Source organism: Pimephales promelas, chromosome 14 (genome assembly GCF_988280905.1).
Source record: "Pimephales promelas chromosome 14, fPimPro1.hap1.1, whole genome shotgun sequence".
Classification (NCBI taxonomy): domain Eukaryota; kingdom Metazoa; phylum Chordata; class Actinopteri; order Cypriniformes; family Leuciscidae; genus Pimephales; species Pimephales promelas.
In genome coordinates this window covers 12,854,061-12,870,185 of record NC_142782.1, presented here as the reverse complement: position 1 = coordinate 12,870,185, position 16,125 = coordinate 12,854,061, and the positions used below count along the sequence as shown (strand labels likewise).

Genomic DNA, 16,125 nt, shown 5'->3' with positions numbered 1-16,125 from the left:
GTTTCTGATCATGTCCATCGTTTTATGGCCACCATGTACCCATCCTTCCAGCTGGATAATGCACCATGTCACAAAGCTTGAATCATTTCAAATTGGTTTCTTGAACATGACAATGAGTTCACTGTACTAAAATGGCCCCCACAGTCACCAGATCTCAACCCAATACAGCATCTTTGGGATGTGGTGGAACAGGAGCTTCATGCCCTGGATGTGCATCCCACAAAAGTCCAACTACAAGATGCTATCGTATCAATATGGGCCAACATTTCTAAAGAATGCTTTCACCACCTTGTTGAATCAATGACGCGTAGAATTAAGGCAGTTCTGAAGGCGAAAGGGGGTCAAACACAGTGGTAGGTGAGTGTATATACTGTATACATACTGTATGTAGAAGTATGATAGATGTGTGGTTCTATATAAATATGATCATTTATAATGATCTTGTTTAAAGTGTCATATTCAAGTTCAAGTTCCGTTTATTTATAGAGCACATTTACAACCGGCTGGTAGCCGACCAAAGTGCTGTACAAAAATTACAATAAAACACAATAAAACAAACAGTGATAACTTAGGATCAGTGAGTACAAGTCAATTACATGTTAAAAGCTGCATCAAATAGATGAGTTTTCAGAGCAGATTTAAACTCAGATAAGGAAGAAGCCATTTTAATTTGAGTTGGGAGTTTGTTCCACAATGCGGGGCCCGCTACTTCGAACGCTCTATTTCCCCTGTTTTTCAGTCGGGTTCTGGGAATCTGAAGGAGGCATTTATTTACAGATCTAAGCCCTCGTTTAGGGGTATACAAGTGAAGTAGTTCCGATAAGTACAGTGGTGCAAGATTATTAAGTGATTTGTAGACAAGCAATAGAATTTTGTATTCAATTCTAAACTGAACCGGTAACCAATGTAGGGATTTCAGAAGGATATTCTTTAACAATATGCACAATTTGTTTGTCAACATTGTTTTCCCATACATCCAGAACGTTCAGGCCCACACAAGGATGATTTTATTAATTGAAGTGGTCTTAAATCACTGTGTGAGATGTGTTCCCCTGGACGGAGAGGTCACTCTGTTCAGGGAGCATTTATCAGAAGGGGGGGGGGTGAGAGGAGAGAGAAAGCTAGAGGTTTGTGTCAAGGTCAGAGCAGAGTGCAGGAGAAAAACGTATAAAAACACTGCAAGAAGGAAAGTCTCTCAAATAAAGCACTAAAGAGGAGAGAAGTTTTTAAAGGAGTCTGGGCATTAGATGTGTGGCACAAGTTACACAGGTCGGTTATTGGGTAGTTGAAGTGATTGGATCCATTTGTAAGGATGAATTTTCACTGCTTGACTCTTCTAGTTCTGTCACTCTCAGTAACCAACACACAGGCCTTATGGAGGTAAGTGAACTCTCTCCTCCTCAGTGGAGAAGCACTTCCTTCGTGACAATATTTGCAGTTCCTTTTCTGTATTATACAAGCTTCTGTAAACAGAAATATACTTAATAATGCCGTACTAAACCAAAATAGAAGAAAACCATAAAGCTGCATTACAAAAAAAAGTGGGTCCCAAAGGGCTGTAAGAGCCCAGCTAGCAAGCTAATGCTAATGTTTTGCTAGTGTTATAATTAATTTATGAAAACATTATATCTGAATGTTCTTTAAACTGAATTTTCCTTAATTTTTTAATCTTCATTTTCATTTTTAAAAACGTTTTTCTTGGTTATTAGAACATTTCTTAGTAGAACTTTAAGGGAACATTCCGTTATGGATGTTAGTTTTTTTTTTTTTTTTTTTTTTTATGTTTTTTGAATGTTCTGAAAGATTTAAAAAATGTTAGACGAACATGCAACTAAACATTTCCGAATTAATGATGTATAATTTTTTGTGATAACGTTTTTGTGATAATGTTTTGAGAACATTAGCTATTAAAGACCATAAACAAACATTCTATTAATGTTACTGGGATAATGTTTAATAATTTTGAGAGAACCTTGCCAGAACATTAGCCAAAGTTCTGAATGTTCCTGTTAGCTGGGATGGTGCTATAGGGGATCTTCAGGAAAAACAAAAACAAAACCCTGTTAACCTAATTCAAAGTAAATTTGGTAACACTTTATTTCAATAGTCCACTTTAGACATTCTACTAATTATAAGTAACTTTTCGACTACATGTCAACTAACTGTCAATAGAGTCTTAGTAGACTGTCAGCTTAATACCTGCTAACACTTTATTTTGTTGGTCCCCCAACAGACATTCAACTGACTATGAGTAACTTGGCGACTACAAGTAAACTTATTCTCCTAACCCAAAGCCTTACACCTAACCATAACCTAACAGTCTACTGAGAGTGTACTATCATATATTAATACTCTAATGAAAGTTAGTTGACATGTAGTTGAAAAGTTACTTATAATTAGTAGAACGTCTAAAGTGACTATCGAAATAAAGTTTAACCGTAAATTTTTGTTCCCTGTGATTAATACAGGCCAAATATTTAATTTGAGAATAAAAAAATGCGTATCTAATATGCATTAATTCATACTTAACACACAGATAATCATGAGTTAATGTATGACTCATGAATAACTAACTCATTAATGAATTATTACTGCATCAGCAACTAATTAAGAGTCTATATGATTAATAGATTAATAAACGAATCGCTATTAACTAAACGTGTCATCATGTATTAATTCCTTAATGACATATTTTATTAACTAACAGTGTAAATTACTGTCTGAATTACCACAATTAGTCAAAGCTATGCACTTCAACTTCCTGTTGTCTGCTTTAATTAATCATTAGCTGATGATTTGCAAAGGTATCATTATGTTATGACTTTTCTTGTTGAGGCACATGACGATTGTATTTAACTAATATGTCATTTTGGTTTTGACATCCACACTATGGATTTCAATTTCCCGCCTTCTACAACCGGGATTCCACTGTGCCAGATGAACCGCCGCATCCAACAGTTCATGGCACATGTGTCAGGTTAAGCTGGAGCTCTAGGATTTAAAGGAAGAACACTGAGAATATGCGGCCGGGCTTTGCTATTTCATAACAGTGTGTCTAGACCAGACAAAGAAACAAGAACCAGTGATACTAGAACCAAAGAAACTAGATCCAGACAACACTGGATGCGACACAACACGACACAACAAAACCTCGACAGTAAACTGATGCCTCACTCTATTTCTGACGTACTCCGCGCTCTTGTGCTACTTCTGTTATGAAGGACAAATGGACTTGCAATGGTCTGTCATGTCCAGTGTAGACAGCTGTAATGGTCTCATCCAGTTTAAACAAGGTGTAACAGCGTCAATATCTCAGATACTGGTGTGCTGATATTTGTGTGTGGCCCAACTTACCCATGCTTCAAACACTCTCTGACATTACACTCACTGCATGTGCAATTGACCCACAGACCTTTAGTGGGGATGACATGACAAAACCCATAACCATAATGACATATTACTTAACAATCACTTAATAGTTATGTGCCTCAACAAGTAAAGTCACAACATAATGATACCTTTGCAAATCATTAGCTAATGATTAATTCAAGCAGACAAGGGGAAGTTGAAGTGCATAGCGTTGACAAATTGTGGTAATTAACACATTAATTTACACTATTAGTTAATAAAATATGTTATTAAAAAATTAATACATGATGAAATGATTAATTAATAGGAATTCATTTATTACTTAATCTATTAATCATATAGACTTTATTATTAGCTGATGCAGTAATAATTAATAATTAATTTAATAATTAATTAATGGTTTAGTTATTCACGAGTCATACTCATGATTATCTATGCAACTATGAAGTAATGCTTATTAGTGCCAAAAAATCGTCTCACACAGGCACATAGGCCCACCAAAAGGTCATGAAAATATAAAGCTGCCTTTATATTTTAGGAAAAGAGTCCCTTGAAAAGTAATCCTCATATTTGGGGGCCTTTGGCATAAAAAAAACCTAAACAGATGTATTTTATCTCTAATATTTCAACCAATAGTAAATATATGAAGAGTTCAGATGCAAAAGCTTCTAAGTGCCATTTGAAATTTTTTTCTAGAATGATCATTTTTATCAAGCTTGTATATTTAAATTCAGTAATTTCACTTAAATTGCAATGAAGATTACCTATTAATTGGTATTTAAGTGAAATTACTGAACTTGAATATATAAGCTTGATAAAAATGATCATTTTAGAAGAAAATTTCAAATGACACTTAGAGGCTTTTGCATCTGAACTCTTCATATGCTAAATATCTGTTATCTATTTTTACATTGACAAAGATAATATAAATATATTCAGATTTTTTCAGATACTTTATTATGTACACCTTGCTAGTATCGGGGGCTGGTCCCGATTTTGCCTTCAGAACTAACTGAACTCTTCATTCAACAAGGGACAGAAGGTTCCTCATAGATTTGCTGGAAACACAGTTTCTGCAGATCTGCCGGCTGCAAATCCATGATGCGAATCTCTCGTTCCAGCACATCCCAGTATTGGATTGAGATCTAGTGACTGTGGAGGCAGTTTGAGTTTAGTAAACTCATTGTGATGTTCAAGAAACCAGTTTGAGATTATTTGAGCCTTGTGATGGCGTGTCATCCTGCTGGAAGTAGGCATCAAAAGATGGGAACACTATGGTCATAAAGGGATGGACATGGTTCTCAGGTAGCCTGTGGCCTTTAAAAGATGCTCAATTGGCACTAAGAGGTCCAAAGTGTGCTGAGAAAATATCCTTCACAACATTACACCACCAGCAGCCTGATCTGCTGATACAAGACAGATGGATCAGACAGATAAACCAAATTCTGCCCCTACCATCTGAAAGTTGCCGCAGAAATCAGACCAGACTAAGTTTATCTGAATTTTCTCGTCCAATTTTGGTGAGCCCAAGCTAATTGCAACCTGGTGTGTTCTTCCACTACTTTAGAACATCTGCTTCAATGTTTGATGTGTTGTGCCTTCAGAGATTCTCTTCTGCAGACCTCAGTTGTAATAAGTGGTTATCCTCCCTGGATATTTTCGCTTTTTCGCACCATTCTCTGTAAACCCTAGAGATGGTTGAGCATGATAATCCCATCAGATGAAATACTCAGACCAGCCCGCCTGGCACCAACAACAATGCCACATTAAAAGTCACTTAAAGGAGTAGTTTGCTTAAAAAAAAAAAAAAAACTTTTTCTGATCATTTACTCACCCCCATGTCATCCAAGATGTCCACGTCTTTCTTTCTTCAGTCGAAAAGAAATTAAGGTTTTTGATGAAAACATTCCAGGATTTTCTCCATAATGGACGTCAATGGAAACCAAACAGTTCAAGGTCCAAATGAGAGTTTCAGTTCAGCTTCAAAGGCCTCTAAACGACACCAGATGATAAGTTTTAAGTTTTATAAGCACAAATGCTCGCCTTGCTCTGTTCTGTGATGCACGTTAAAATGATCAAATCTTTTTTCGAGTCATGACTCGAAGGGTCCTTGATAAGACCCTTATTCAAAGCCATTTGAAGCTGCACTGAAACTCTCATTTGGACCTTGAACCGTTTGGTTCCCACTGAAGTGCCATATATGGAGAAAAATCCTGCAATGTTTTCATCAAAAACCCTAATTTCTTTTCGACTGAAGAAAGAAAGACATGGACATCTTGGATGACATGGGGGTAAGTAAATTATCAGCAAAAGTTGTTTTTTTTTTTTTTTTTTTGTTTTTTTTAAAGTGAACTACTCCTTTAAATCACCTTTCTTCCCCATTCTGATGTGAGCATCAGTGTTTAGTGAGTTTGATGCAGGCTTGGCCATGTTTACATGCCTAAATGTATTGAGTTGCTGCTATCTGATTTGCTGGTTAGAAATTTGCTTTAACATGTAGTTAAACATGCCTAATGAAGTGGCTGATGGCTTATATAAAAATATCTAAGAGGGAAATCTAAAGTACATCAAAAATACATTTATATAAAAACATTTTTTAAAAGCTGTATTAATTTAGAAATATTATGAAATAAATATATGCATTTTATATGAAAATATCTGTCTTTGCGTTATGGGTAGTATCTTTTTTACTTAAAGTCCCCGAGAACCTATTTACTTTGTTAGCGCATATTACTAGTCTTGTGGTGAACAATTAATCCGTGCAAGTAAAAATATATTTAAAAAATGTTTTACCTTGGTAATCTTTAATCAAAATCTGAAAAGTTACTTCCGGTCTGGAAGGGTTTCTTTTTCTGATGACGTAGGTTTCACAACTTGGGTGGGGAAACGCTTAACCACTCCCCTCAAACCGTTAGTTTGCTATGAGCGAGAGATGGAGAGGAGGAGCGCTAGAGTAAAACCCTGCCCTCTGTTCAATATTCCGTTTCGCTTGGAAATACGTCACAGCACTGGAGAAAAATCGTTTGCAACTTCCGGTTCACGGGGACTTTAAATTAAAATTATATAATGCCCGATTCATCTAGCCTGGGTTTCTCCATTCTGCCTTGCCTCAGCGCGATTTAATTCGCTCTGTTAGGCAGTCTGGATACCATGAACCAAATTTTCCCCTGAAAAAGGGAACCAATAACAGAACGGGGAGGGAGCACAGGCGCATTTGATAGACGTACAGGCGCATTTGATAGACATTTGTAGCACCCAATAATACGGCTCTGGGCATTCATAAACCACGCCTCAAATATGAGAAATTGAACGTGTGGTTTCCAGACCACGTTCGATTCATCTCAAAATCAGAAAAAATGCACAATATGTCCTGTTGTTGCTGTTTTTTCAGTTGTAAAAAAAAAATTAATAATAATAAATATAACACAAGACACTTCTCTCTTCACTACTTAGGGTAAAACTGAAGAAAATGCCATCCATACGAGAAACCATCAAGGAGATGGGTGTCACCACAGCTCAAGTGTTTTCTGAGATTATGCCGAAATATGATGAACCATCGCCCACTAACGGCACAGCTCCAACACCTCTGATCAACTACTTAGATGTAACGCAGACTTAAAAATGGAAACGATCCACAATTTGGCGAAAGTGCAAATAATATAATAATATAATTGCGTTTGTCTCTTGTATTTCAGACTCAATACTTTGGCGAGATTAGTATTGGTTCACCAGCTCAGATGTTCAATGTTGTGTTCGACACAGGCTCTGCCAACCTCTGGGTTCCCTCACATAGTTGTTCTCCATTATACACAGCCTGCTGTGAGTCGTTTGCTAAAAGAAATCATATAAATCGGAAAAAAAAATAAGTGTTACAATGAAAAGCAAAAAACCTGCATTTTTGTCCTATAGCTCAAGTCTTCCTTTCTCCATATGTCTCTTAGTCACACACAACAGGTACGATGCTTCAAAATCCCTCACGCATATCTACAACGGCACAGGATTCTCCATCCAGTACGCTTCTGGAAACGTCCGGGGATTTCTGAGCGAGGACGTGGTTGTAGTGAGTAACAAAAAAGCCATTCATTTATGAATTGGGATATGAGTTTAAAGGGAATATCTTAATGAAAATAGCTAACCTTCGTGAGATAAGATGAAATATTTTAGCCATCCAGGTTACCAGAAAGTCAGGCACAGCAAAAGATCAACGGTTAACCAAATCCAGATGCTTGTGCACCATATTTTAACTACCATCAAGGCAAAATACGGAGTGACTTTCAAACAAATTGACTGTGATAATACAATCAGTAACATGTGATGGAATACCAAAACTGTTATTTGCACACAGTACTTGTCAGATCTGTTTGACCCTTGACCTCTTACATCTTTAGGTGGGTGGTATCCCAGTGGTGCAGGTTTTTGCAGAGGCCACAGCTCTTCCTGCGATCCCGTTCATCTTTGCCAAGTTCGACGGAGTGTTAGGGATGGGCTATCCAGATGCAGCCATTGATGGAATTACACCTGTGTTTGATCGCATTATGTCTCAACATGTTCTAAAAGAGGATGTTTTCTCTGTGTACTACAGCAGGTGAGCATCAGCGTCTCTTTGCATAGGGTGAGCAAGGGAGACAAATACATTTCATGATTCAATTCCTTGTCATTTGTATTACCACAAGGACCAAGTACATGAAAAAATAAGAATAATTGTAATATAAATTAAATAATAAACCCATTATTGTGTTAAATGTGGAAAACATCAAATGCGATACAAAGGTAGAAAAAAATATTGGGAACACTTTGCGATAAGGTTCATTATAACGTAATATTAACTAACAAACTAATAATGACAATACATTTGTATCTGTATTAGTGTAGTTAATGTTAGTTAATAAAACTACAGCTATTCATTGTTTGTTCATGTTAGTTCACAGTGCATTAACTAATGTTAACAAATATAACCTTTGATTTTAATAATGTATTAGTAAAAAAAATGTTGAAATTAAAGGAGTAGTTCACTTATTTTAAAAAACCTGTTGCTGATAATTTACTCACCCCCATGTCATCCAAGATGTCCATGTCATTCTTTCTTCAGTCGAAAAGAAATTAAGGTTTTTGATGAAAACATTCCAGGATTTTTCTCCATATAATGGACTTCAGTGGGAACCAAACGGTTCAAGGTCCAAAAGACAGTTTCAGTGCAAACTGTTCAAAGGGCTTTAAACATTTTCAGATGATGAATAAGGTCTTATCAAGCGAAACGATCGCTCATTTAAAAAAAACAAAACAAAGTTTAAGTTTTATAAGCTCAAATGGTCGCCTTGCTCTGTTCTGTGATGCACGTTCGTGACTCTCCTGTTCGAACTCGTTAATCAAAATGAACGAATCTTTTTTCGTGTCATTTGGTTCATTCAACGAACAAAACAAACGAGTTGACTCAGGAAAAGATTCATTCATTTTAATGAACGAGTTTGAAGAGGAGAGTCTCGAACGTGCATCACAGAACAGAGCAAGGCGACCATTTGAGCTTATAAATATACATTTTTTTTTAAATGAGTGATCATTCCGCTTATTCATGATCGCTTATTCGCTTATAAGACCCTTATTCATCGCCTGGAATCCTTTAAAGCCATTTGAACAGTTTGCAGTTTACACTGAAACTGTCTTTTGGACCTTGAACCGTTTCCCATTGAAGTCCATTATATGGAGAAAAATCCTAGAAAGTTTTCATCAAAAACCTTAATTTCTTAAAAAAATTATCAGCAAAAGTTTTTTTTTAAAGTGAACTACTGCTTTAACATTAATAACTAAGATTAACAAATGCACAAATAATGCTATGAAATTATGGGTTTTAATTGGGTATGAAAGTGGTGGTTCACTCAAAAATTAAAATACATTTACTCTCCTTCATGTCACTTCAAATCTGTATGAATGCATTTCTTCTGTGTAACATTATGGAGATAGTTTGAAAACTGTCTCTGGGTTTTCTTATATACAATAGGACATCAATGGTAACCAAAACAGTTCGGTTACCATCATTCTTCAGAATATTAAAAAGAAAGAAAGTCATACGGTCACATTGTGTATACTTTAGATGTATAATAGGCTACAGTTGCAAGCCTGTCTGTTACTAGTGCATATTTGTTTATGTATCTATAAGGGACCCAACACACATCCCTGGTGGAGAGCTGGTGCTGGGGGGCACAGACCCAAATTACCACACTGGATCTTTCCATTACATGAAAACCAAAGAGAAAGGCAAGTGGGAGGTCATCATGAAGGGGTAAGACTATTATCAACATCAATTTGAAAGAACAATGATGATTTCTTGCTATGCAGCTCTTTCTGTCATTCTACATCTGCTTTACATCACGGTTTTCACAAATACTCCTGGTTGTAATAGATATCCCATATCAGATATCCGGTAGCCATCCGTTTTTCATTTTGAGCAGAACCTCAAACCATATCCAGAGGTTTGAGGTTCTGCTCAATCCTTGCCCTGTGTCCTTTAAAAGAAAAGCAGCCGACCCAAAAATTCAATCATAAATCGGTTTTCATCCTTGAACCCTAAGCCAATGATAAGACATAATAATAGATTTAAGCCTTCCAAAGTGAGTAAACTACCTAATGACACAGGTGAATTTGAGGGTAAAATGATTTTTTGGTCAATTCCCACTGTTTTCCTCTGCAGAGTGTCTGTGGGGGCAGATATGCTGTTTTGCATGGACGGCTGTTCTGCTGTGATTGATACAGGCTCCTCCTACATCACAGGCCCCGCCTCCTCCATTTCCATTCTGATGAAAACCATCGGGGCCGTTGAACTGGCCGAAGGAGGGGTACGCTCTTTCAATCTTTTGACATTCCTTAAAAAGCTGTCTTTATTTAAAAGCTTACATATAATCTGTTAATAAAATGGGTTTTAGAGATTAAGCCATTAAAAGAGGGAACTATTTTGACTGGACAAAAAAATATGAATCCACTGCTTAGCATTGTAAACTAAAGTTGAAGAAGCCAAAATGTAATCCTTGAAAAAAATATTATGAAATCTTAGGAGTGGTGGCAAACCTTCAAACTTCTCTACAGCTATAAAAAAAAGAGAGAAATGTGTTCTGGTTATACACGAACAGAGAGCATATTATGCATGATGGACCTTTTAAAACATTCAGCAATGGCAATTGATTATACAACTCTGGATCTAACAAAAAAAATGTCAGATGTGCAGATATATGATACATGGTATCCCATATACATATCATATACAAAAGCTGTTATGAAACAATACCTTTATAGCCAATTCAGAATGAGTTGAGCATTCCTGTTTCTTATTGTTCCATTTCCTTTTCCTGTTGCACAACTATATGGGAACAGCTGCTTTGGTCTATCATGTTGCCTGTGCCTCATAACTTATGTCTAAAGAGCAAATGGAATGATTGAAAGCTGTTTTTTTGTCGCAGTTGTGGTTAATGATAATATGTGATTCTTTCCTTTCAAGTGTTAAGTTTAGTGTCATTTCAGTTTTGCAAAATGATGCAGCATGTTGTCTTTGTGTGGTTTTAAAGTCTCTCTCTCTCACTCTCAACTTGCTCTGTTTACAGTATACTGTGAGCTGTGATCTGGTCAAGTTGCTGCCCACTGTGGCTTTTCATCTTGGTGGTCAGGAATATTCTCTCACAGATGAGGACTATATTCTCTGGGTGAGGACTTTATATGTTTCTATTTCACATTTGGTGGTGCTAATCTTAGAATAAGTAATAAAAGCCCAGACAGCAAACTGACATTGAATCAACGTGGAAACGACGTCTCTCATGACATTGAAACAACGTTGATTTTGCTCATCGAATTAACGTTGAACCAACGTCAGACGCGGCATTCTTCAAAGCTAAATGAAAATCGAAAATTGGTTTGCTTTCATAACGTTGAAACAACGCGTTGATTTCAAGTTGATTTTCCGTTAGTTTTGAAAGAATGACGCGTCTGACGTTGGTTCAACGTTAATTCGATGAGCAAAACAATGTCATATCAACGTTGTTTCGATGTCATATTTCCACGTTGATTCAATGTCAGTTTGCTATCTGGGAGGCTGCCATTTTCTCCTGTATAGCTACTGAGATGATGAGATGCAGTTATATCAGTAGCCTGATAAAGTGTTTTTATTTTACATGTGGGGTAGTGAGAGGGCTTTTGGAGGGTGCCTTTAAATTTACATGACCTGATGTAACTTTCTCTCAGTAACCTTCTGTTATTGTTCCGTTTTGCTGTGAATTAAATTAGTCATGGCTGGCTGTTATTATTCCTTTTGCGGGAAGTCTTAAGCCGGTTTTAAGATTTTGGCGGTCTGAGACAATCCTGTTGACAATCCTAAAAAAAAAAAGGTTTTTGATGACTAGTTTGACAGGTTCGAAGATGTCAGACGATTTGACATACAGTCCTGCAGTGTGGCGTCTCCTAAGACAACCGTCAAATCAAACACCGGTCGAGTCTTCTTGTGTCACCTACAGTGTGACAGCAACAGTCATAAAGCATTGTTAAATCGTAGTGTGCATCCAGCTTTAGCCACACCGCTAGGTGTTCACGAGTTCACACTTACAAATAAGATAGAATAAACGCGTATTTGGCGTGCTATCTGAGGAGAGGGCTCCAGGCTCTGTCAAGAAGTTAGGTGTTAGGTGACTTGACAGAGAATATACAGTGGGGCCAAAAAGTATTTAGTCAGCCACTGATTGTTCAAGTTCTCCTACTTCGAATGATGAGAGAGGTCTGTAATTTTCATTATAGGTACACTTTAACTATGAGAGACAAAATGAGAGAAAAAACTAGGAAATCACTTTGTATGATTTTTAAAGAGTTTATTTGTAAATTATGGTGGAAAATAAGTATTTGGTCACCCACAAAGCAGCAAGATTTCTGGCTCTCACAGACCTGTAACTACTTCTTTAAGAAGGTCTTCGGTCCTCCACTCGTTACCTGTATTATTGGCACCTGTTTGAACCTGTTATCTGTATAAAAGACACCTGTCCACAGCCTCAAACAGTCACACCCCAAACTCAACCGTGGCCAAGACCAAAGAGCTGTCGAAGGACACCAGGAAGAAAATTGTAGACCTGCAGCAGGCTGGGAAGAGTGAATCTACAATAGGCAAGCAGCTTAGTGTTAAAAAAAATCAACTGTCTGAGCAACTGTAAGAAAATGGAAGACATACAAGACCACTGATAATCTCCCTCAATCTGGGGCTCCACGCAAGATCTTATCCTGTGGGGTCAAAATGATCATGAGAACAGTGAGCAAAAATCCCAGAACTACACAGAAGGACCTGATGAATGACCTGCAGAGAGCTGGGACCAAAGTAACAAAGGCTACCATAAGTAACACACTACACCGAGAGGGACTCAAATCCTGCAGTGCCAGACGTGTCCCCCTGCTTAAGCCAGTACATGTCCAGGCCCGCCTGAAGTTTGTCAGAGAGCATATGGATGATCCAGAACAGGATTGGGAGAATATCATGTGGTCAGATGAAACCCAAATAGAACTTTTTGGTAAAAACTCAACTTGTGTTTGGAGGAAGAATGCAGAGTTGCATCCCAAGAACACCATAGCTACTGTGAGGAGGAAACTGATGGGGAGGAAAACATGTTTTGGGGCTGTTTTTCTGCAAAGGGGACAGAAAAACTGATCCGTGTTGAGGGAAGAATGAACAGGGACATGTATAGTGAGATTTTAAGCCAAAACCTCCTTTAATCAGTGAGAGCCTTGAAGATGAAACGTGGCTGGATCTTCCAGCATGAAAATGATCCCAAACACACCGCCCGGGCAACGAAGGAGTGGCTCCGTAAAAAGCATTTCAAGGTCCTGGAGTGTCCTAGCCAGTCTCCAGACCTCAACCCCATAGACAATTTGTAGAGGGAGTTGATGTTACAAGACCATGTTGCCCCAAAACGTCACTGCTCTAGAGGAGATCTGCATGGAGGAACGGGCCAAAATACCAGCTACAGTGTGTGCAAACCTGGGGAAGACTTACAGGAAACGTTTAACCTCTGTCATTGCCAACAAAGGTAAGGTTACAAAGTATTGAGTTGAACTTTTGTTATTGACCAAATACTTATTTTCCACCATAATTTACAAATAAATTCTTTAAAAATCCTACAATGTGATTTCCTGGATTTTTTTTCTTCTCATTTTGTTTCTCATAGTTGAAGTGTACCTATGATGAAAATTACAGACCTCTCTCGTCATTCTAAGTAGGAGAACTTGGACAATTTGAACTTGGAGAATACTTACCCGTCCCATGTATATAAAGATACTAAATTCTTCGTTTACAAGGATAAGTCAGATAATTGGCAGAGATATTTGTACACCATTGAGGACATATTTATGAATAAAAATTGATTTTAAATAATAAATTACTTAAAGAGTTACAGTCCACATAGTCCCTTTAAGGCTAACACAGTCTCATCCCAAGAAGTCATATAACTGACGTCTTGGGACGTCTTTTGACCATACGTCAACATCCGCCTTTTTAGGGTACCCTTAAACGTCGGTTACATGACGATCCCGGGCCGTCACTCAACTGACGCTTTACCTTTAACGTCGGTTAGGTGACGGGGCAGGTTTAGGTCTGGGGTAGGGTTAGGATCCGATAACGTCATCTAACCGACGTTTAAGGGTACCCTAAAAAGGCGGATGTTGACGTATGGTCAAAAGACGTCCCAAGACGTCAGTTATATGACTTCTTGGGATGGCAGCCATCTTCGAAACGCCTCTTGGGCAACTATTTCAGTCATCCAAATCCATCAAACATCAAATTCATCAAATTTCATGGGATTGGGCAGAGCTAAAGAACTATTTTGTACAGCATAATGTTTTGTGTAAGAAAAATTATCAAATTTCAAACTTTATAAAGTAAACTAACTAAATTCCGGCCAAACGAACATACAGATTTCGGCATGAGCACAACTTATGCCAAGAAGGTCACTCTTCTTTTCACACTGCACGAGTCAGCACGACTATCTGGGGTAACACATTTGGTTGCTGGTGTGAACACTGTAAGACGGATCGGCGACAGGGGGTTTCACACTGCATGACTTTACAAGAGAAAGAATTACAGACAACCTCGGTCTCGTCTGCAAACTACGTTTCACATCAAACGCACGCAAAAGTGATAAAGAAATAATGCAAGATCACAAGACTAAAATGTTTTACTGTCAAAAGAGATGGCCTACATTTACGTAGCGTTGACTGACGTGTGGTTTTCATTGGAAATACTATGGCTGACTGTATTACGCTGTCAATCTGGCATTTCATTTAGCACTGAAGTCTGGGATCTATCCCACTAAGTGGAATGACTTTTTTTTTTCATTAAATTCAAAATGCCTCATGTTGTATTTGCATTTGGTTTTCCAGATGGCTTCTAAAGTTCAGCATCTGTTTCGAGAATCATCAATCTTTGTTACAGCTATATAGACTTTTCTAATGTCTCTTTTTCTTCTTCTTCCAGCAGTCAGAGTTCGGGGAGGACATCTGCACTGTGACGTTCAAAGCGTTGGATGTGCCGCCCCCTACTGGTCCCATCTGGATACTGGGAGCAAACTTCATTGCTCGATACTACACAGAGTTTGATCGGGGAAACAACCGCATTGGCTTTGCTCGAGCAGTCTAACAAATTGGGTTTTCTACTACGATCTTTTCGCTATTACATGTACACAACACAAAGGCAACTTGATCTGTCACATCAATAGCCGGTAGCCAAGTCATTGACTCCCTTGTGAAAAAGTAGTAGACTTTTGCATACTTTAAAAAAGGTACTTATTGTGGAAATAATATAATTTCCTTATAAAAAGAAAAAAGAAAATCCTTAAGTGTGAAATGAATGTAATGTTTTGTGGACTCACACTTGCAAGTTCATTTACTATTAAATTAGAATTTATTACAGTTTGAATTTTTAATAAATGCAACTTAAATGTATTTTGTTGACACACAAGTATAGGATTTAACGATTGTAATTTCATAATTGTCTTTGAAATATGATTAAAGTGCACTGCTGAATATACTGACAAGCATTTATGGTAAACTAAAATTTCGATTGACATTTGCATGCAATTACACTTGTAATGATGAAGTTGTATTTACAACATTTGAAATATATTAACTTTAAGTAATGTCAAATTACAGGCTATAGTTAAAATTTAAATCAAGTATTTTACATGTGCTTTAGTATGGTAATCAACACACCTTGTGATTAATAAAACATAATGATTTAAATTTTACAATTAAGCAACTTTTTTTTTTCCACAAGGGTTCACAAGAGGTTGGCATTGCTAAATCTCATTCTAATGTCTGACTTCAATAGGAATTTATCTTATTCAAGATAGGAGAGAATGCATTGTACTTTGTCAGAAATGTCTTGCAACACCAGACTGAATGGGTTTATAATGTTTCCTTACTCAGACAGAGAAAAAAATAGGCAATGCTGAACTCTCTGAAGCAACACTTTGTGGGTTTTACTGACCATGACATTTGGTTTTAGTTTTAGTTGAATGTGTATTAATAGCCCTGAAAAAAATTTGGAGTAACTCAAAAAGACACACCCAATTTGGACATCTGCACCAAATAAAAGTTATTCAACTATAGTTATGTAAAATATATTTTAAGTTACATAAAACAAGTAATCTGTGCATGATTGCTACAAGCAATCCACTTGCATCAAGATTCTCCATTACTATAATCACCTTGTACAAAAGACTGTACAATAAATTGTTGTTGCTATAA

The 16,125-nt window shown here is 37.2% G+C and overlaps 1 protein-coding gene across 2 annotated transcripts; it reads left to right on the top strand.

The window, feature by feature from the left end:
- Positions 1-1,177: 1,177 nt before the first annotated feature.
- On the top strand, positions 1,178-15,580 carry ren (renin). 2 transcript variants are annotated; one of them, XM_089119437.1, is made up of 9 exons: positions 1,178-1,380; positions 6,823-6,973; positions 7,065-7,188; positions 7,311-7,429; positions 7,758-7,954; positions 9,524-9,646; positions 10,055-10,199; positions 10,959-11,057; positions 14,858-15,580. In XM_089119437.1, the coding sequence occupies exons 1-9, from the start codon at positions 1,313-1,315 to the stop codon at positions 15,014-15,016; spliced, it is 1,185 nt and encodes a 394-aa protein (XP_088975563.1). In that variant the 5' UTR covers positions 1,178-1,312; the 3' UTR covers positions 15,017-15,580. The 2 variants fall into 2 exon arrangements, with proteins under 2 accessions (XP_088975563.1, XP_088975564.1); XM_089119438.1 differs by having other exon boundaries at positions 1,292-1,380; positions 14,855-15,579.
- The last annotated feature ends 545 nt before the right edge of the window (positions 15,581-16,125 follow it).